The sequence below is a fragment of the Mustelus asterias genome, chromosome 20, assembly GCF_964213995.1.
Source record: "Mustelus asterias chromosome 20, sMusAst1.hap1.1, whole genome shotgun sequence".
Taxonomy (NCBI): Eukaryota; Metazoa; Chordata; class Chondrichthyes; order Carcharhiniformes; family Triakidae; genus Mustelus; species Mustelus asterias.
Window position 1 is genome coordinate 24,182,842 of NC_135820.1, and position 22,331 is coordinate 24,205,172.

General features: G+C 64.4%; 1 protein-coding gene across 1 annotated transcript in view; it reads right to left on the reverse strand.

Moving 5' to 3' along the window:
* vapb (VAMP (vesicle-associated membrane protein)-associated protein B and C) overlaps window positions 1-15,077 on the reverse strand; it is an 85,257-nt gene extending 70,180 nt beyond the window's left edge. The window contains exon 1 of the mRNA XM_078236054.1: window positions 15,020-15,077. Coding sequence (XP_078092180.1) covers window positions 15,020-15,077 — 58 coding nt within the window. The remainder of the gene's footprint in view (window positions 1-15,019) is intronic.
* Between the last annotated feature and the right edge of the window lie 7,254 nt (window positions 15,078-22,331).

Below are 22,331 nucleotides of genomic sequence, written 5' to 3' on the forward strand. Positions count from 1 at the left end.
TGGGGGACGTGGCGGGTGGGTGTGGGACGTGGCGGGTGGGTGTGGGACGTGGCGGGTGGGTGTGGGACGTGGCGGGTGGGTGTGGGACGTGGCGGGTGGGTGTGGGACGTGGCGGGTGGGTGTGGGACGTGGCGGGTGGGTGTGGGACGTGGCGGGTGGGGGTGGGACGTGGCGGGTGGGGGTGGGACGTGGCGGGTGGGGGTGGGACGTGGCGGGTGGGGGTGGGACGTGGCGGGTGGGGGTGGGACGTGGCGGGTGGGGGTGGGACGTGGCGGGTGGGTGTGGGACGTGGCGGGTGGGTGTGGGACGTGGCGGGTGGGTGTGGGACGTGGCGGGTGGGTGTGGGACGTGGCGGGCGGGTGTGGGACGTGGCGGGCGGGTGTGGGACGTGGCGGGCGGGTGTGGGGCGTGGCGGGCGGGTGTGGGGCGTGGCGGGCGGGTGTGGGACGTGGCGGGCGGGTGTGGGACGTGGCGGGCGGGTGTGGGACGTGGCGGGTGGGTGGGTGTGGGACGTGGCGGGTGGGTGGGTGTGGGACGTGGCGGGTGGGTGGGTGTGGGACGTGGCGGGTGGGTGGGTGTGGGACGTGGCGGGTGGGTGGGTGTGGGACGTGGCGGGTGGGTGGGTGTGGGACGTGGCGGGTGGGTGGGTGTGGGACGTGGTGGGTGGGTGGGTGTGGGACGTGGTGGGTGGGTGGGTGAGGGACGTGGTGGGTGGGTGGGTGAGGGACGTGGTGGGTGGGTGGGTGAGGGCGTGGTGGGTGGGTGGGTGTGGGACGTGGTGGGTGGGTGTGGGACGTGGTGGGTGGGTGGGTGGGTGTGGGACCTGGTGGGTGGGTGGTTGTGGGACATGGTGGGTGGGTGGGTGTGGGACCTGGTGGGTGGGTGGGTGTGGGACCTGGTGGGTGGGTGGGTGTGGGACGTGGGTGGGTGGGTGTGGGACGTGGGTGGGTGGGTGTGGGACGTGGTGGGTGGGTGGGTGTGGGACGTGGTGGGTGGGTTGGTGTGGGACGTGGTGGGTGGGTGGGTGTGGGACGTGGTGGGTGGGTGGGTGTGGGACGTGGTGGGTGGGTGGGTGTGGGACGTGGTGGGTGGGTGGGTGTGGGACGTGGTGGGTGGTGGGTGTGGGACGTGGTGGGTGGTGGGTGTGGGACGTGGTGGGTGGTGGGTGTGGGACGTGGTGGGTGGGTGGGTGGGTATGGGACGTGATGTGTGGGTGGGTGTGGGACGTGGTGGGTGAGTGGGTGGGTGTGGGACGTGGTGGGTGGGTCGGTGGGTGTCGGACGTGGTTGGTGGGTGGGTGGGTGGGTGTGGGACGTAGTGGGTGGGTGGGTGGGTGTGGGACGTGGTGGGTGGGTGTGGGACGTGGTGGGTGGGTGGGTGGGTGTGAGACGTGGTGGGTGGGTGGGTGTGAGACGTGGTGGGTGGGTGTGGGACGTGGTGGGTGGGTGTGGGACGTGGTGGGTGGGTGTGGGACGTGGTGGGTGGGTGACGTGGTGGGTGGGTGGGTGACATGGTGGGTGGGTGGGTGACATGGTGGGTGGGTGGGTGACATGGTGGGTGGGTGGGTGACATGGTGGGTGGGTGGGTGACATGGTGGGTGGGTGGGTGACATGGTGGGTGGGCGTGGGACGTGGTGGGTGGGTGGGCGTGGGACGTGGCGGGTGGGCGTGGGACGTGGCAGTGGGCGTGGGACGTGGCGAGTGGGCGTGGGACGTGGCGAGTGGGCGTGGGACGTGGCGAGTGGGCGTGGGACGTGGCGAGTGGGTGTGGGACGTGGCGAGTGGGTGTGGGACGTGGCGAGTGGGTGTGGGACGTGGCGAGTGGGTGTGGGACGTGGCGAGTGGGTGTGGGACGTGGCGAGTGGGTGTGGGACGTGGCGAGTGGGTGTGGGACGTGGCGAGTGGGTGTGGGACGTGGCGAGTGGGTGTGGGACGTGGCGAGTGGGTGTGGGACGTGGCGAGTGGGTGTGGGACGTGGCGAGTGGGTGTGGGACGTGGCGGGTGGGTGGGTGTGGGACGTGGCGGGTGGGTGGGTGTGGGACGTGGCGGGTGGGTGGGTGTGGGACGTGGCGGGTGGGTGGGTGTGGGACGTGGCGGGTGGGTGGGTGTGGGACGTGGCGGGTGGGTGGGTGTGGCACGTGATGGTTGGGTGGGTGGGTGTGGGACCTGGTGGGTGGGTGGGTGTGGGACCTGGTGGGTGGGTGGGTGTGGGACGCGGTGGGTGGGTGTGGGACGCGGTGGGTGGGTGTGGGACGCGGTGGGTGGGTGTGGGACGCGGTGGGTGGGTGTGGGACGCGGTGGGTGGGTGTGGGACGCGGTGGGTGGGTGTGGGACGCGGTGGGTCGGAGTGGGACGCGGTGGGTGGGTGTGGGACGCGGTGGGTGGGTGTGGGACGCGGTGGGTGGGTGTGGGACGCGGTGGGTGGGTGTGGGACGCGGTGGGTGGGTGTGGGACGCGGTGGGTGGGTGTGGGACGCGGTGGGTGGGTGTGGGACGCGGTGGGTGGGTGTGGGACGCGGTGGGTGGGTGTGGGACGCGGTGGGTGGGTGTGGGACGCGGTGGGTGGGTGTGGGACGCGGTGGGTGGGTGTGGGACGCGGTGGGTGGGTGTGGGACGCGGTGGGTGGGTGTGGGACGCGGTGGGTGGGTGTGGGACGCGGTGGGTGGGTGTGGGACGCGGTGGGTGGGTGTGGGACGCGGTGGGTGGGTGTGGGACGCGGTGGGTGGGTGTGGGACGCGGTGGGTGGGTGTGGGACGCGGTGGGTGGGTGTGGGACGCGGTGGGTGGGTGTGGGACGCGGTGGGTGGGTGTGGGACGCGGTGGGTGGGTGTGGGACGCGGTGGGTGGGTGTGGGACGCGGTGGGTGGGTGTGGGACGCGGTGGGTGGGTGTGGGACGCGGTGGGTGGGTGTGGGACGCGGTGGGTGGGTGTGGGACGCGGTGGGTGGGTGTGGGACGCGGTGGGTGGGTGTGGGACGCGGTGGGTGGGTGTGGGACGCGGTGGGTGGGTGTGGGACGCGGTGGGTGGGTGTGGGACGCGGTGGGTGGGTGTGGGACGCGGTGGGTGGGTGTGGGACGCGGTGGGTGGGTGTGGGACGCGGTGGGTGGGTGTGGGACGCGGTGGGTGGGTGTGGGACGCGGTGGGTGGGTGTGGGACGCGGTGGGTGGGTGTGGGACGCGGTGGGTGGGTGTGGGACGCGGTGGGTGGGTGTGGGACGCGGTGGGTGGGTGTGGGACGCGGTGGGTGGGTGTGGGACGCGGTGGGTGGGTGTGGGACGCGGTGGGTGGGTGTGGGACGCGGTGGGTGGGTGTGGGACGCGGTGGGTGGGTGTGGGACGCGGTGGGTGGGTGTGGGACGCGGTGGGTGGGTGTGGGACGCGGTGGGTGGGTGTGGGACGCGGTGGGTGGGTGTGGGACGCGGTGGGTGGGTGTGGGACGCGGTGGGTGGGTGTGGGACGCGGTGGGTGGGTGTGGGACGCGGTGGGTGGGTGTGGGACGCGGTGGGTGGGTGTGGGACGCGGTGGGTGGGTGTGGGACGCGGTGGGTGGGTGTGGGACGCGGTGGGTGGGTGTGGGACGCGGTGGGTGGGTGTGGGACGCGGTGGGTGGGTGTGGGACGCGGTGGGTGGGTGTGGGACGCGGTGGGTGGGTGTGGGACGCGGTGGGTGGGTGTGGGACGCGGTGGGTGGGTGTGGGACGCGGTGGGTGGGTGTGGGACGCGGTGGGTGGGTGTGGGACGCGGTGGGTGGGTGTGGGACGCGGTGGGTGGGTGTGGGACGCGGTGGGTGGGTGTGGGACGCGGTGGGTGGGTGTGGGACGCGGTGGGTGGGTGTGGGACGCGGTGGGTGGGTGTGGGACGCGGTGGGTGGGTGTGGGACGCGGTGGGTGGGTGTGGGACGCGGTGGGTGGGTGTGGGACGCGGTGGGTGGGTGTGGGACGCGGTGGGTGGGTGTGGGACGCGGTGGGTGGGTGTGGGACGCGGTGGGTGGGTGTGGGACGCGGTGGGTGGGTGTGGGGCGCGGTGGGTGGGTGTGGGGCGCGGTGGGTGGGTGTGGGGCGCGGTGGGTGGGTGTGGGGCGCGGTGGGTGGGTGTGGGGCGCGGTGGGTGGGTGTGGGGCGCGGTGGGTGGGTGTGGGGCGCGGTGGGTGGGTGTGGGGCGCGGTGGGTGGGTGTGGGACGCGGTGGGTGGGTGTGGGACGCGGTGGGTGGGTGTGGGACGCGGTGGGTGGGTGTGGGACGCGGTGGGTGGGTGTGGGACGCGGTGGGTGGGTGTGGGACGCGGTGGGTGGGTGTGGGACGCGGTGAGTGGGTGTGGGACGCGGTGGGTGGGTGTGGGACGCGGTGGGTGGGTGTGGGACGCGGTGGGTGGGTGTGGGACGCGGTGGGTGGGTGTGGGACGCGGTGGGTGGGTGTGGGACGCGGTGGGTGGGTGGGTGTGGGACGTGGTGGGTGGGTGGGTGGGTGTGGGACGTGCTGGGTGGGTGGGTGTGGGACGTGGTGGGTGGGTGTGGGATGTGGTGGGTGGGTGGGTGTGGGACGTGGTGGGTGGGTGGGTGGGTGTGGGACGTGGTGGGTGGGTGGGTGTGGGACGTGGTGGGGTGGGTGTGGGACGTGGTGGGTGGGTGGGTGTGGGACGTGGTGGGTGGGTGTGGGACGTGGTGGGTGGGTGGGTGTGGGACGTGGTGGGTGGGTGGGTGTGGGACGTGGTGGGTGGGTGGGTGTGGGACGTGGTGGGTGGGTGGGTGTGGGACGTGGTGGGTGGGTGGGTGGATGTGGTACGTGGTGGGTGTGGGACGTGGTGGGTGGGTGGGTGTGGGACGTGGTGGGTGGGTGGGTGGGTGTATGTGGGACGTGTTGGGTGGGTGGGTGGGTGGGTTTGGGACGTGGCGGGTGGGTGGGTGTGGGACGTGGCGGGTGGGTGGGTGTGGGACGTGGCGGGTGGGTGGGTGTGGGACGTGGCGGGTGGGTGGGTGTGGGACGTGGCGGGTGGGTGGGTGTGGGACGTGGCGGGTGGGTGGGTGTGGGACGTGGCGGGTGGGTGGGTGTGGGACGTGGCGGGTGGGTGGGTGTGGGACGTGGCGGGTGGGTGGGTGTGGGACGTGGCGGGTGGGTGGGTGTGGGACGTGGCGGGTGGGTGGGTGTGGGACGTGGCGAGTGGGTGGGTGTGGGACGTGGCGGGTGGGTGGGTGTGGGACGTGGCGGGTGGGTGGGTGTGGGACGTGGCGGGTGGGTGGGTGTGGGACGTGGCGGGTGGGTGGGTGTGGGACGTGGCGGGTGGGTGGGTGTGGGACGAGGCGGGTGGGTGGGTGTGGGACGTGGCGGGTGGGTGGGTGTGGGACGTGGCGGGTGGGTGGGTGTGGGACGTGGCGGGTGGGTGGGTGTGGGACGTGGCGGGTGGGTGGGTGTGGGACGTGGCGGGTGGGTGGGTGTGGGACGTGGCGGGTGGGTGGGTGTGGGACGTGGCGGGTGGGTGGGTGTGGGACGTGGCGGGTGGGTGGGTGTGGGACGTGGCGGGTGGGTGGGTGTGGGACCTGGCGGGTGTGGTGGGTGTGGGACGTGGCGGGTGGGTGGGTGTGGGACGTGGCGGGTGGGTGGGTGTGGGACGTGGCGGGTGGGTGGGTGTGGGACGTGGCGGGTGGGTGGGTGTGGGACGTGGCGGGTGGGTGGGTGTGGGACGTGGCGGGTGGGTGGGTGTGGGACGTGGCGGGTGTGTGGGTGTGGGACGTGGCGGGTGGGTGGGTGTGGGACGTGGTGGGTGGGTGGGTGGGTGTGGGACGTGGTGCGTCGGTGGGTGGGTGTGGGACGTGGTGGGTGGGTGGGTGTGGGACGAGGTTGGTGGGTGGGTGTGGGGCGTGGCGGGTGGGTGGGTGTGGGACGTGGCGGGTGGGTGGGTGTGGGACGTGGCGGGTGGGTGGGTGTGGGACGTGGCGGGTGGGTGGGTGTGGGACGTGGCGGGTGGGTGGGTGTGGGACGTGGCGGGTGGGTGGGTGTGGGACGTGGCGGGTGGGTGGGTGTGGGACGTGGTGGGTGGGTGGGTGGGTGTGGGACGTGGTGGGTGGGTGGGTGGGTGTGGGACGTGGTGGGTGGGTGGGTGGGTGTGGGACGTGGTGGGTGGGTGGGTGGGTGTGGGACGTGATGGGTGGGTGTGTGTGGGACGTGATGGGTGGGTGGGTGTGGGACGTGGTGGGTGGGTGTGGGACGTGGTGGGTGGGTGTGGGACGTGGTGGGTGGGTGTGGGACCTGGTGGGTGGGTGTGGGACCTGGTGGGTGGGTGTGGGACCTGGTGGGTGGGTGTGGGACCTGGTGGGTGGGTGTGGGACCTGGTGGGTGGGTGTGGGACCTGGTGGGTGGGTGTGGGACCTGGTGGGTGGGTGTGGGACCTGGTGGGTGGGTGTGGGACCTGGTGGGTGGGTGTGGGACCTGGTGGGTGGGTGTGGGACCTGGTGGGTGGGTGTGGGACCTGGTGGGTGGGTGTGGGACCTGGTGGGTGGGTGTGGGACCTGGTGGGTGGGTGTGGGACCTGGTGGGTGGGTGTGGGACCTGGTGGGTGGGTGTGGGACCTGGTGGGTGGGTGTGGGACCTGGTGGGTGGGTGTGGGACCTGGTGGGTGGGTGTGGGACCTGGTGGGTGGGTGTGGGACGTGGTGGGTGGGTGTGGGACGTGGTGGGTGGGTGTGGGACGTGGTGGGTGGGTGTGGGACGTGGTGGGTGGGTGTGGGACGTGGTGGGTGGGTGTGGGACGTGGTGGGTGGGTGTGGGACGTGGTGGGTGGGTGTGGGACGTGGTGGGTGGGTGTGGGACGTGGTGGGTGGGTGTGGGACGTGGTGGGTGGGTGTGGGACGTGGTGGGTGGGTGTGGGACGTGGTGGGTGGGTGTGGGACGTGGTGGGTGGGTGTGGGACGTGGTGGGTGGGTGTGGGACGTGGTGGGTGGGTGTGGGACGTGGTGGGTGGGTGGGTGTGGGACGTGGTGGGTGGGTGGGTGTGGGACGTGGTGGGTGGGTGGGTGTGGGACGTGGTGGGTGTGGGACGTGGTCGGTGGGTGGGTGTGGGACGTGGCGAGTGGGTGTGGGACGTGGCGGGTGGGTAGGTGGGACGTGGCAGGTGGGTGGGTGTGGGATGTGAAGGGTGGGTGGGTGTGGGACATGGTGGGTGGGTGGGTGGGTGTGGGACGTGGTGTGTGGGTGGGTGGGTGGGTGTGGGACGTGGTGGGTGGGTGGGTGCGGGACGTGGTGGGCGGGTGCGGGACGTGGTGGGCGGGTGCGGGACGTGGTGGGCGGGTGCGGGACGTGGTGGGCGGGTGCGGGACGTGGTGGGCGGGTGCGGGACGTGGTGGGCGGGTGCGGGACGTGGTGGGCGGGTGCGGGACGTGGTGGGCGGGTGCGGGACGTGGTGGGCGGGTGCGGGACGTGGTGGGCGGGTGCGGGACGTGGTGGGCGGGTGCGGGACGTGGTGGGCGGGTGCGGGACGTGGTGGGCGGGTGCGGGACGTGGTGGGCGGGTGCGGGACGTGGTGGGCGGGTGCGGGACGTGGTGGGCGGGTGCGGGACGTGGTGGGCGGGTGCGGGACGTGGTGGGCGGGTGCGGGACGTGGTGGGCGGGTGGGCGGGTGCGGGACATGGTGGGTGGGTGGGCGGGACGTGGTGGGCGGGTGGGCGGGTGCGGCACGTGGTGGGCGGGTGCGGCACGTGGTGGGCGGGTGGGCGGGACGTGGTGGGCGGGTGCGGCACGTGGTGGGCAGGTGGGCGGGTGCGGCACGTGGTGGGCGGGTGGGGTACATGGTGGGCGGGGGCGGGACGTGGTGGGCGGGTGCGGGACATGGTGGGCGGGTGGGCGGGACGCGGTGGGCGGGTGGGCGGGTGCGGCACGTGGTGGGCAGGTGCGGCACGTGGTGGGCGGGTGGGGTACATGGTGGGCGGGTGCGGGACGTGGTGGGCGGGTGCGGGACATGGTGGGCGGGATGTGGTGGGCGGGTGGGCGGGTGCGGGACGTGGTGGGCGGGTGGGGGACGTGGTGGGCGGGATGTGGTGGGCGAGTGGGCGGGACGCGGTGGGCGGGACGTGGTGGGCGGGTGCAGGACGTGGTGGGCGGGATGTGGTGGGCGGGTGGGCGGGATATGGTGGGCGGGTGGGCGGGACGCGGTGGGCGGGACGTGGGCGGGTGCGGGACGTGGCGGGTGGGTGGGTGTGGGACGTGGCGGGTGGGTGGGTGTGGGACGTGGCGGGTGGGTGGGTGTGGGACGTGGCGGGTGGGTGGGTGTGGGACGTGGCGGGTGGGTGGGTGTGGGACGTGGCGGGTGGGTGGGTGTGGGACGTGGCGGGTGGGTGGGTGTGGGACGTGGTGGGTGGGTGGGTGGGTGTGGGACGTGGTGGGTCGGTGGGTGGGTGTGGGACGTGGTGGGTGGGTGGGTGGGTGTGGGACGTGGTGGGTGGGTGGGTGGGTGTGGGACGTGGTGGGTGGGTGGGTGGGTGTGGGACGTGGTGGGTGGGTGGGTGGGTGTGGGACGTGATGGGTGGGTGGGTGGGTGTGGGACGTGATGGGTGGGTGGGTGTGGGACGTGGTGGGTGGGTGTGGGACGTGGTGGGTGGGTGTGGGACGTGGTGGGTGGGTGTGGGACGTGGTGGGTGGGTGTGGGACCTGGTGGGTGGGTGTGGGACCTGGTGGGTGGGTGTGGGACCTGGTGGGTGGGTGTGGGACCTGGTGGGTGGGTGTGGGACCTGGTGGGTGGGTGTGGGACCTGGTGGGTGGGTGTGGGACCTGGTGGGTGGGTGTGGGACCTGGTGGGTGGGTGTGGGACGTGGTGGGTGGGTGTGGGACGTGGTGGGTGGGTGTGGGACGTGGTGGGTGGGTGTGGGACGTGGTGGGTGGGTGTGGGACGTGGTGGGTGGGTGTGGGACGTGGTGGGTGGGTGTGGGACGTGGTGGGTGGGTGTGGGACGTGGTGGGTGGGTGTGGGACGTGGTGGGTGGGTGTGGGACGTGGTGGGTGGGTGTGGGACGTGGTGGGTGGGTGTGGGACGTGGTGGGTGGGTGTGGGACGTGGTGGGTGGGTGTGGGACGTGGTGGGTGGGTGTGGGACGTGGTGGGTGGGTGTGGGACGTGGTGGGTGGGTGGGTGTGGGACGTGGTGGGTGGGTGGGTGTGGGACGTGGTGGGTGGGTGGGTGTGGGACGTGGTGGGTGTGGGACGTGGTCGGTGGGTGGGTGTGGGACGTGGCGAGTGGGTGTGGGACGTGGCGGGTGGGTAGGTGGGACGTGGCAGGTGGGTGGGTGTGGGATGTGAAGGGTGGGTGGGTGTGGGACATGGTGGGTGGGTGGGTGGGTGTGGGACGTGGTGTGTGGGTGGGTGGGTGGGTGTGGGACGTGGTGGGTGGGTGGGTGCGGGACGTGGTGGGCGGGTGCGGGACGTGGTGGGCGGGTGCGGGACGTGGTGGGCGGGTGCGGGACGTGGTGGGCGGGTGCGGGACGTGGTGGGCGGGTGCGGGACGTGGTGGGCGGGTGCGGGACGTGGTGGGCGGGTGCGGGACGTGGTGGGCGGGTGCGGGACGTGGTGGGCGGGTGCGGGACGTGGTGGGCGGGTGCGGGACGTGGTGGGCGGGTGCGGGACGTGGTGGGCGGGTGCGGGACGTGGTGGGCGGGTGCGGGACGTGGTGGGCGGGTGCGGGACGTGGTGGGCGGGTGCGGGACGTGGTGGGCGGGTGCGGGACGTGGTGGGCGGGTGCGGGACGTGGTGGGCGGGTGGGCGGGTGCGGGACATGGTGGGTGGGTGGGCGGGACGTGGTGGGCGGGTGGGCGGGTGCGGCACGTGGTGGGCGGGTGCGGCACGTGGTGGGCGGGTGGGCGGGACGTGGTGGGCGGGTGCGGCACGTGGTGGGCAGGTGGGCGGGTGCGGCACGTGGTGGGCGGGTGGGGTACATGGTGGGCGGGGGCGGGACGTGGTGGGCGGGTGCGGGACATGGTGGGCGGGTGGGCGGGACGCGGTGGGCGGGTGGGCGGGTGCGGCACGTGGTGGGCAGGTGCGGCACGTGGTGGGCGGGTGGGGTACATGGTGGGCGGGTGCGGGACGTGGTGGGCGGGTGCGGGACATGGTGGGCGGGATGTGGTGGGCGGGTGGGCGGGTGCGGGACGTGGTGGGCGGGTGGGGGACGTGGTGGGCGGGATGTGGTGGGCGAGTGGGCGGGACGCGGTGGGCGGGACGTGGTGGGCGGGTGCAGGACGTGGTGGGCGGGATGTGGTGGGCGGGTGGGCGGGATATGGTGGGCGGGTGGGCGGGACGCGGTGGGCGGGACGTGGGCGGGTGCGGGACGTGGCGGGTGGGTGGGTGTGGGACGTGGCGGGTGGGTGGGTGTGGGACGTGGCGGGTGGGTGGGTGTGGGACGTGGCGGGTGGGTGGGTGGGTGTGTGTGTGTGGGACGTGGTGGGTGGGTGTGTGTGGGACGTGGTGGGTGGGTGTGGGACGTGGTGGGTGGGTGGGTTGGTGTGGTACGTGGTGGGTGTGGGCCGTGGTGGGTGGGTGGGTGGGTGTGGGACGTGGTGGGTGGGTGGGTGTATGTGGGACGTGGTGGGTGGGTGTGTGTGGGACGTGGCGGGTGAGTGGGTGTGGGACGTGGCGGGTGGGTGGGTGTGGGACGTGGCGGGTGGGTGGGTGTGGGACGTGGCGGGTGGGTGGGTGTGGGACGTGGCGGGTGGGTGGGAGTGGGACGTGGCGGGTGGGTGGGTGTGGGACGTGGCGGGTGAGTGGGTGTGGGACGTGGCGGGTGGGTGGGTGTGGGACGTGGCGGGTGGGTGGGTGTGGGACGTGGCGGGTGGGTGGGTGTGGGACGTGGCGGGTGGGTGGGTGTGGGACGTGGCGGGTGGGTGGGTATGGGATGTGGCGGGTGGGTGGGTGTGGGACGTGGTGGGTGGGTGGGTGGGTGTGGGACGTGGTGGGTGGGTGTGGGACGTGGTGGGTGGGTGTGGGACGTGGTGGGTGGGTGGGTGGGTGTGGGACGTGGTGGGTGGGTGGGTGGGTGTGGGACGTGGTGGGTGGGTGGGTGTATGTGGGACGTGGTGGGTGGGTGTGTGTGGGACGTGGTGGGTGGGTGTGTGTGTGTGGGACGTGGTGGGTGGGTGTGTGTGGGACGTGGTGGGTGGGTGGGTGGGTGTGGGACGTGGTGGGTGGGTGGGTTGGTGTGGTACGTGGTGGGTGTGGGCCGTGGTGGGTGGGTGGGTGGGTGGGTGTATGTGGGACGTGGTGGGTGGGTGGGTGTGGGACGTGGTGGGTGGGTGGGTGTGGGACGTGGTGGGTGGGCGGGTGTGGGACGTGGTGGGTGGGTGGGTGGGTGTGGGACGTGATGGGTGGGTGGGTGTGGGACGTGATGGGTGGGTGGGTGTGGGACGTGATGGGTGGGTGGGTGTGGGACGTGATGGGTGGGTGGGTGTGGGACGTGATGGGTGGGTGGGTGTGGGACGTGGTGGGTGGGTGTGGGACGTGGTGGGTGGGTGTGGGACGTGGTGGGTGGGTGTGGGACGTGGTGGGTGGGTGTGGGACGTGGTGGGTGGGTGTGGGACGTGGTGGGTGGGTGTGGGACGTGGTGGGTGGGTGTGGGACGTGGTGGGTGGGTGTGGGACGTGGTGGGTGGGTGTGGGACGTGGTGGGTGGGTGTGGGACGTGGTGGGTGGGTGTGGGACGTGGTGGGTGGGTGTGGGACGTGGTGGGTGGGTGTGGGACGTGGTGGGTGGGTGTGGGACGTGGTGGGTGGGTGTGGGACGTGGTGGGTGGGTGTGGGACGTGGTGGGTGGGTGGGTGTGGGACGTGGTGGGTGGGTGTGGGACGTGGTGGGTGGGTGGGTGTGGGACGTGGTGGGTGGGTGGGTGTGGGACGTGGTGGGTGGGTGTGGGACGTGGTGGGTGGGTGGGTGTATGTGGGACGTGGTGGGTGGGTGGGTGTGGGACGTGGTGGGTGGGTGGGTGTGGGACGTCGTGGGTGGGTGTGGGACGTGGTGGGTGGGTGGGTGTGGGACGTGGTGGGTGGGTGGGTGTGGGACGTGGTGGGTGGGTGGGTGTGGGACGTGGTGGGTGGGTGGGTGTGGGACGTGGTGGGTGGGTGGGTGGGTGGGTGTGGGACGTGGTGGGTGTGGGACGTGGTCGGTGGGTGGGCGTGGGACGTGGCGAGTGGGTGTGGGACGTGGCGGGTGGGTAGGTGGGACGTGGCAGGTGGGTGGGTGTGGGATGTGATGGGTGGGTGGGTGTGGGACATGGTGGGTGGGTGGGTGGGTGGGTGTGGGACATGGTGGGTGGGTGGGTGGGTGTGGGACGTGGTGTGTGGGTGGGTGGGTGTGGGACGTGGTGGGTGGGTGCGGGACGTGGTGGGCGGGTGCGGGACGTGGTGGGTGGGTGCGGGACGTGGTGGGTGGGTGTGGGACGTGGTGGGTGGGTGTGGGACGTGGTGGGTGGGTGTGGGACGTGGTGGGTGGGTGTGGGACGTCGTGGGTGGGTGTGGGACGTGGTGGGTAGGTGTGGGACGTGGTGGGTGGGTGTGGGACGTGGTGGGTGGGTGTGGGACGTGGTGGGTGGGTGGGTGTGGGACGTGGTGGGTGGGTGGGTGTGGGACGTGGTGGGTGGGTGGGTGTGGGACGTGGTGGGTGGGTGGGTGGGTGGGTGTGGGACGTGGTGGGTGTGGGACGTGGTCGGTGGGTGGGTGTGGGACGTGGCGAGTGGGTGTGGGACGTGATGGGTGGGTGGGTGTGGGACGTGATGGGTGGGTGGGTGTGGGACGTGATGGGTGGGTGGGTGTGGGACGTGATGGGTGGGTGGGTGTGGGACGTGGTGGGTGGGTGTGGGACGTGGTGGGTGGGTGTGGGACGTGGTGGGTGGGTGTGGGACGTGGTGGGTGGGTGTGGGACGTGGTGGGTGGGTGTGGGACGTGGTGGGTGGGTGTGGGACGTGGTGGGTGGGTGTGGGACGTGGTGGGTGGGTGTGGGACGTGGTGGGTGGGTGTGGGACGTGGTGGGTGGGTGTGGGACGTGGTGGGTGGGTGTGGGACGTGGTGGGTGGGTGTGGGACGTGGTGGGTGGGTGTGGGACGTGGTGGGTGGGTGTGGGACGTGGTGGGTGGGTGTGGGACGTGGTGGGTGGGTGTGGGACGTGGTGGGTGGGTGTGGGACGTGGTGGGTGGGTGTGGGACGTGGTGGGTGGGTGTGGGACGTGGTGGGTGGGTGTGGGACGTGGTGGGTGGGTGGGTGTGGGACGTGGTGGGTGGGTGTGGGACGTGGTGGGTGGGTGGGTGTGGGACGTGGTGGGTGGGTGGGTGTGGGACGTGGTGGGTGGGTGTGGGACGTGGTGGGTGGGTGTGGGACGTGGTGGGTGGGTGTGGGACGTGGTGGGTGGGTGGGTGTATGTGGGACGTGGTGGGTGGGTGGGTGTGGGACGTGGTGGGTGGGTGGGTGTGGGACGTCGTGGGTGGGTGTGGGACGTGGTGGGTGGGTGGGTGTGGGACGTGGTGGGTGGGTGGGTGTGGGACGTGGTGGGTGGGTGGGTGTGGGACGTGGTGGGTGGGTGGGTGTGGGACGTGGTGTGTGGGTGGGTGGGTGGGTGTGGGACGTGGTGGGTGTGGGACGTGGTCGGTGGGTGGGCGTGGGACGTGGCGAGTGGGTGTGGGACGTGGCGGGTGGGTAGGTGGGACGTGGCAGGTGGGTGGGTGTGGGATGTGATGGGTGGGTGGGTGGGTGTGGGACATGGTGGGTGGGTGGGTGGGTGTGGGACATGGTGGGTGGGTGGGTGGGTGTGGGACGTGGTGTGTGGGTGGGTGGGTGTGGGACGTGGTGGGTGGGTGCGGGACGTGGTGGGCGGGTGCGGGACGTGGTGGGCGGGTGCGGGACGTGGTGGGTGGGTGCGGGACGTGGTGGGTGGGTGTGGGACGTGGTGGGTGGGTGTGGGACGTGGTGGGTGGGTGTGGGACGTGGTGGGTGGGTGTGGGACGTGGTGGGTGGGTGGGTGTGGGACGTGGTGGGTGGGTGGGTGTGGGACGTGGTGGGTGGGTGGGTGTGGGACGTGGTGGGTGGGTGGGTGTGGGACGTGGTGGGTGGGTGGGTGGGTGGGTGTGGGACGTGGTGGGTGTGGGACGTGGTCGGTGGGTGGGTGTGGGACGTGGCGAGTGGGTGTGGGACGTGGCGGGTGGGTAGGTGGGACGTGGCAGGTGGGTGGGTGTGGGATGTGATGGGTGGGTGGGTGTGGGACATGGTGGGTGGGTGGGTGGGTGTGGGACATGGTGGGTGGGTGGGTGGGTGTGGGACATGGTGGGTGGGTGGGTGGGTGTGGGACGTGGTGTGTGGGTGGGTGGGTGTGGGACGTGGTGGGTGGGTGGGTGGGTGTGGGACGTGGTGGGTGGGTGTGGGACGTGGTGGGTGGGTGTGGGACGTGGTGGGTGGGTGGGTGCGGGACGTGGTGGGCGGGTGCGGGACGTGGTGGGCGGGTGCGGGACGTGGTGGGCGGGCGGGTGGGTGCGGGACGGGGCGGTGCACCGTACGTGGCGGTGGGGTGTGCCGGACGCAGTTGGGGCGGGGGGGGGGGGTTGTGCCGGACGTGGTGGGGGGTGACGTGGTGTGTGGGTGGGTGAGTAACAGGGTGGATGGGAGGGGGACACGTTATGTGGATACGTGACGTGGGGGGGGGGGGGTAGAGTACATGATGGGGGAGGGGGGGGGTGACCCTCTGCCCTGGTGGAGCGCTCAGTCTCCCTGTTGCCCGGGTGCAGCTCAGGATTCCGGAGTGCTGTGGTCAGGGGGGTGGGGGACAGGGGCGGATTCGCCCTCCTCCCCCCGCCCCACAGGCAGCTCCCTCCCTCCCGAAGACACAGAGGCCGAGTCCGCGAGCCAGCAGTATCCAACCCATCGACCACCCAATGCCGGCCGGCCTGAGCGTCTCCGGCTGCAGCCGGCCTCCCCCCCACCCCCAACATCTCCACCTGACTTCCCGCTTTGAAGACCAAACGAATGCAGGCGGCTGTCTCCTGGGCATGGTGCTGACTATGATGCTCCCTCGGCCGTCCCTTACCTTTGAATTTGAGGTCGTTGGGCGGCTCCAGGATGAGGAGCTGCTCCGGGCGCGCCATGGCGGACAGAGAGAGGGGCAAGCTGACGTCAGCGGCAGCACAGCACTGACCCCTGCGACTGGAAGGGGAACTGCAGCACCAAGAATTTGGTGGGGGAATCAAGGGAATACCCTGGGGTAAATATCCCCAAACCTAGAATAAACACCCGAATACCCATGGAAATGCCTCTAAATCCAAACAAATGCCCCAAACCCAGAGAAATACTGCAAAACACAGGGGAAATACCCCAGGACCTTGGCTAAACACCCCCAGAACCCAAGGTGAATACCCCAAAACCTTGGATAAACACCCCCAAACCCAGGGTGAATACTCTTAACCACAAGGTAAATAGCCTTAAACCTGGGGTGAATACGCAAAACCCCAGGGTAAATCGGAACAAAGGAATTAGGAGCAGAAGTAGGCAAATTCAGTCCTTCGAGCCTGCTCCGCCATTCAATCAGATCATGGTTGATCTCTGCCAGAGGTGATCTCAAATACACCTCCTCAACTGTTTCCCATATCCCTCTTTTCCTTTTTGTATTAGAAATATGTCTGTCTCCTTCTTGAAACCATTTAACGATTCAGACGCCATCGTGCTATGTGCAGCAAAGTCCACAAATTCACCACCCTCTGTGAGAAGTAATTCCTCCTCATCTCAGTTTTAAATCTACCGCCTCGCAACCTATACCTGTCACCTCTTGTTTGAGATTACCCCATAAGAGGAAAAATTTTGTCTATAATTACTGTATAAATCACTTTTAAAATTTTATATACCTCGATCAGATCCCCTCTCATGCTTCGAAACTTCAACAAGTACAAGCCCAAACTGTTTAATCTCTCTTTGTACATCAACCCACTTATCCCCGGAATCAATCTGGTGAACCTCCTCTGAACTGCCTCCAATGCCATCACGTCCTTCCTCAAATAAGGAGACCAAAACTGGACACAATACTCCAGATGTGGTCTCACCAACATCCTATACAATTGCAACAACACTTCTCCACTTTTATACTCCAGTCCTTTTGCAATAAATGCCAACATCCCATTTGCGTCTTTTATTATATGCTGCACCTGCGTACTGGCTTTCTGCGATTTATGAACATAGAAACCCAGATCCCTCTGCCCAGATGCATTTTGAAGCTGCTTTCCATTTAGGTAATAATTTGTCTTTCTATTCTTTCTGCCAAAATGGATAACCTCGCACTTATCCACATTAAACTCAAGCTGCCAAATTATGGCCCATTCTCCTAGCCTATCTATGTCCGTCTGTAGAATCTTTATATCCTCTTCACTGCCTGCTTTCCCACCTATTTTAGTAACATCGCAAATTTTGCTATGTTTTGCTTGCAGGTCATTTATATAGAATATATTCAGTTGAGGTCCGAGGACTGACCCCTGTGGCACCCCCACTCATTACATTTCCTGACCCTTTGCTTTCTGTCAGTTAGCCAATTCTCAATCCAATCTAATACTTCCATCCCCAATCCCCTGCGATCTCACCTTCTGGATCAGTCTTTTATGCGGCACCTTGTCAAACGTCTTCTGGAAGTCTCGATATACCACATCCATAGGCTCCCTACTACCCACACTGCTGGTTACGTCCTCAAAGAACTCAAGCAAGTTTGTCAAGCATGACTTTCCCTTCATAAAACCATGCTGACAATGGTGGATTGAGCTTTGTCTTTCCAAATGCTCAGTCATCTCCTCCTTAATGATTGATTCCAGCAACTTCCCCACCACAGAGGTCAAGCTCACTGGCCTATAGTTTCTTACTTTTTGCCTCTCTCTCTTTTAGAATAGGGGCGTCACATTAACGCGTTTCCAATCCACTGGGACCTTACCAGAATCCAAGAAATTTTCAAATATCAATGAATCCACTATCTCTGCTGCCACCTCCTTTAATACCCGAAGGTGCAGGCCGTCAGGTCCCAGAGACTTATACAAAGAATCTAGAACAAAGAAAATTATAGCACAGGAACAGGCCCTTCGGCCCTCCAAGCCTGCACTGATCATGCTGCCCGACAGAACTAAAACCCTCTACCCTTCCGGGGACCATATCCCTCCATTCCCATCCTATTCATGTATTTGTCCAAACGCCCCTTAACAGTCACTATCGTATCTATTTCCACTACCATCCCGGCAGCAAGTTCCAGGCACCCACCACCCTCTGTGTAAAAAGCTTGCCTCGTACATCTCCTTTAAACCTTGCCCCTCACACCTTAAACTTATGCCCCCTAGTAATTGATTCTTCCACCCTAGGAAAAGCATCTTTCTTGTAGTGTGGTGAACACTATATTCCAAGTGCGGCCGAACTAAGTTTCTATAAAGCTGCAACATGACTTGCCAATTTTTAAACTCAATACCCCGGCTGATGAAGGCAAGCATGCTGTATGCCTTCTTGACTAACTTCTCCACCTGCATTGTCACTTTCAGTACCTGTACACTCAGATCCCCCTGCCTACCAATACTCTTAAGGGTTCTGCCATTTACTGTATATTTCCTATCTGTATTAGACCTTCCAAAATGCATCATCTCACATTTATCTGGATAAAACTCCATCTCTCATCTCTCTGCCCAAGTCTCCAACCGATCTATATCCTGCTGTATCATCTGACAGTTCTCATTGCTATCTGCAATTCCACCAACCTTTGTGTTGTCTGCAAACTTACAAATCAAACGAGTTACATTTTTCTCCAAATCATTTATATACATTACAAACAGCAAAGGTCCCAGCACTGATCCCTGAGGAACGTCACTAGTCACAACCCTCCATTCAGAAACGCACCCTTCCACTGCTACCCTCTGTCTTCTATGACCAAGCCAGTTCTGTATCCATCTTGCCAGCTCACCTCTGATCCCATGCGACTCTACCTTCTGTACCAGTCTGCCATGAGGGACCTTGTCAAAGGCCTTATTGAAGTCCATGTAGACAACATTCACTGCCCTCCCATCAATCATCTTCATCACTTCCTCGAAAAAGTCAATCAAGTTAGTGAGACACGACCTCCCCTTCACAAAATCATGTTGCCTCTCGATAATACATCCGCTTATCCTGTCTCGAAGAATCCTCTCCAATAAGGCTCACGGCCTGTAATTACCTGGATTATCCTTGCTACCCTTCTTAAACAAAGGAACAACATTGGCTATTCTCCAGTCCCCTGGGACCTCCAATCTTCTAGGATCTCCCCTGTAGCCAGTGCGGATACAAAGATTTCTCTCAAGGCCCCTGCAATTTCCTCTCTTTCCTCTCTCAGTATTGTGAGGGAAAATCCCATCAGGCCCTGGGGACTTGACTACTTTAATGTTTCTCAAGAACCCCATTACCTCCTTTTTTGATCTCAACACGAACCAAACTATCTACACACCCTTCCCCAGACTCATCATCCGCCAAGTCCTTCTCTTTCGTGAATACTGACGCAAAGTACTCATTTAATACCTCGCCCATTTCCTCTGGCTCCATGCATAGATTCCCTCCACTTCCTTGAATGGCCCAACCCTGTCCATGGCTACCCTCTTGCTCTTTACATATGTAGAAAAAGTTGCCTTTAATCCCATTAGTTTATTCAATACCCTTTCTCTGGTGATGGTTATTTCACCAAGTTGCTCTGCATTAACTACAGTTTTTCAAAAATCTTCATTATTCTCGATTGTGAAAACAGGCAAAATATTGGTTTAGTGCCTTGCCATCTCTATGTTCCCCATTAATGATGTGGAGATGCCGGCATTGGACTGGGGTAGGCACAGCAAGAAGTCTCACAACACCAGGTTAAAGTCCAACAGGTTTATTTGGTAGCACAAGCTTTCGGAATGTCGCTCCTTCTTCAGGTGAGTGAAGAGTTGTGTTCACAAACAGGACAAACCGAGGCAGTTGCAGCAATGCCGTTGTCTTGGGGGATGCTGGTGGTAGAGTGCCGAGACATCCATTGTGACAAGGAGCGCTCCTGGTTCAACTGTTCCATGTGTGCTGAGCTTCTGTAGGACAGAAGCTGGGGATTCCTTGTACAATGGGTTTCAGGATGCCCTTGATGACGTCCTCCGTGCTCTCATCCCTCGTACTCCCTGCGTTGGAGATCGCTACTGCCTCCCGAAGATACACATGGCCAACACGCCCATCCATCCAATCATATCAGGCAATGGGACGCTGTGTGAGAACCTCTCCGGCTACGTCAAGGGCACCCTGAAACCCTTTGTACAAGGAACCCCCAGCTTCTGTCCTGACATTACGGACTTCCTACAGAAACTCAGCACACATGGAGCAGTTGAACCAGGAGCACTCCTCGTCACAATGGATGTCTCGGCACTCTACACCAGCATCCCCCACGATGATGGCATTGCTGCAACTGCCTCAGTACTCAACGCCAACAACTGCCAATCTCCAGATGCAATTCTACATCTCATCCGCTCCATCCTGACCACAACGTCTTCACCTTCAACAACCAGTACTTCATCCAGACACATGGAACAGCCATGGGGACCAAATTCACACTTCAATATGCCAACATCTTCATGCACAGGTTCAAACAAGACCTCTTCACTGCACAGGACCTTCAACTGACGCTGTACACTAGATACATTAATGACATTTTCTTCCTTTGGACTCATGGTGAACAATCACTGAAACAACTGTGTGATGACATCAACAAGTTCCATCCCACCATCAGACTCACCATAGACTACTCTCACAGCAGTGTCCTGGACTTGCAGACTGTTCTGTCTGGAGACAATACGCATCTCTTTAACCTGTGTTTAATGCTCCCTCCACCCACATTGTCTGTACCTTTAAGACCTGGCTGGCTGTAGGGATTCGCATTCTAATCAGTATTCTGTAACTTGATTTTGTGTCTCTGTGCACTGTTTGAGAGCACATTTCCACTCCATCTGACGAAGGAGCAGCGCTCTGAAAGCTTATGGTATTTGCTACCAAATAAACCTGTTGGACTTTAACCTGGTGTTGTTAAACTTCTTACTGTGTTCACCCCAGTCCAACGCCGGCATCTCCACATCATGACTACCATCGACACCGCAAACTGCCGGCTCCAAGTGGACAGGATCTCCAAGAAGATCGCGCATATCGACACAGACATCAAGTTTCTACAAACATGCAAGAAAGCAGACAAGATACCGAAAGGACTACGGATCACGAACCCACTCAGGTCAACCTATAACACAGACTACGCTGAGAGACTTTGCCGTCGCACCTCTCTCACCCTCCTCAAACACCTCATACACCAGCTCTACAGCAAACGCTGCAGCCTGGAAACCAAGATCGAATCCATATTCTCAACTTACGCTCGGGACGCGGACCAGCTGTGAAACTCTGCCAAGCAGACGAGACAAAGGAACTACACCATCTACATGCATACCAAGAACAGGAAACTTGAGAAACTTGGCATCACCACCAGCAGCAACCAAGCCTCCCCCGGTACCACAGTAGAAAACACTACCACTGCAGGAAAGTCCATTGTCAACTTGTCGGAATACACACTTCAGCCAGATGAAATCGAAGTTCTCAGCCGAGGGCTCAACTTTTGCCCCACTACCAAAATAGACCCCATCAGTCTCGCAGCGGACACAGAGGAATTCATCAGGCGAATGAGGCTGCGGGAGTTCTTCCACAAACCCCAAGAGACCAACAGCGAACACAATGAGACAGCCAATGAACCGGAACAGCAGACAGAGAGATCCACAGTGCAACCGAAGAGGAAAGAGTCGAATTGGACTCCTCCGGAAGGCCGCTGCCCTCAACTTGACATGTATGCCCAAGCCATCAGGAGGTGCGTCAATACCAAATTCATCAGCTGCACTCACAAGACAGCACCGAACATCACCCAAGCACAACGCAACGCCATCCACGCTCTCAAGACCAACCGCAACATTGTCATCAAACCAGCAGACAAAGGAGGGGCCATCGTCATACTGAACAGAACGGATTACTGCAAAGAAGTGTACCGACAACTGAACAACGAGGAACACTACAGACAGTTACCCACAGATCCGACCAAAGAACACACCTGTCAACTCAACACTCTGATCAAAACCTTTGATCCGGACCTTCAAAACACCCTCCGTGCTCTCATCCCATGTACTCCACGCGTTGGAGATCTCTACTGCCTCCCAAAGATACACAAGGCAAACACACCCGGCCGTCCCATCGTTTCAGGCAATGGAACCCTGTGCGAGAACCTCTCCGGCTATGTCGAGGGCATCCTGAAACCCATTGTACAAAGAACCCTCAGCTTTTGTCGCGACACTACGGACTTCCGACAGAAACTCAGCGCACATGGAGTAGTTGAACCAGGAGCACTTCTCGTCACAATGGATGTCTCGGCACTCTACACCAGCATCCCCCACGATGATGGCATTGCTGCAACGGCCTCAGTACTCAATGCCGTCAACTGCCGGTTTCCAGATGCAATTTTACAACTCATCTGCTTCATCCTGGACCACAATGTCTTCACCTTCAACAACCAGTTCTTCATCCAGACACACGGAACAGCCATGGGGACCAAATTCGCACCTCAATATGCCAACATCTTCATGCACAGGTTCGAACAAGACTTCTTCACCGCACAGGACCTTCAAGCGATGCTATACACTAGATACATCGATGATATTTTCTTCCTTTGGAGTCATGGTGAGCAATCACTGAAACAACTGTATGATGACATCAACAAGTTCCATCCCACCATCAGACTCACCATGGACTACTCTCCGGAATCGGTTGCATTCTTGGACACACGCATCTCCATTAAGGACGGTCACCTCAGCACCTCACTGTACCGCAAGCCCACGGATAACCTCATGATGCTCCACTTCTCCAGCTTCCACCCTAAACACGTTAAAGAAGCCACCCCCTACGGACAAGCCCTCCGAATACGCAGGATCTGCTCGGATGAGGAGGATCGCAACAGACACCTACAGACGCTGAAAGATGCCCTCATAAGAACAGGATATGGCGCTCGACTCATCGATCAACAGTTCCGACGTGCCACAGCGAAAAACCGCACCGACCTCCTCAGAAGACAAACACGGGACACGGTGGACAGAGTACCCTTCGTCGTCCAGTACTTCCCCGGAGCGGAGAAGCTATGGCATCTCCTCCGGAGCCTTCAACATGTCATTGATGAAGACGAACATCTCACCAAGGCCATCCCCACACCCCCACTTCTTGCCTTCAAACAACCGCGCAACCTCAAACAGACCATTGTCCGCAGCAAACTACCCAGCCTTCAGGAGAACAGTGACCACGACACCACACAACCCTGCCACAGCAAC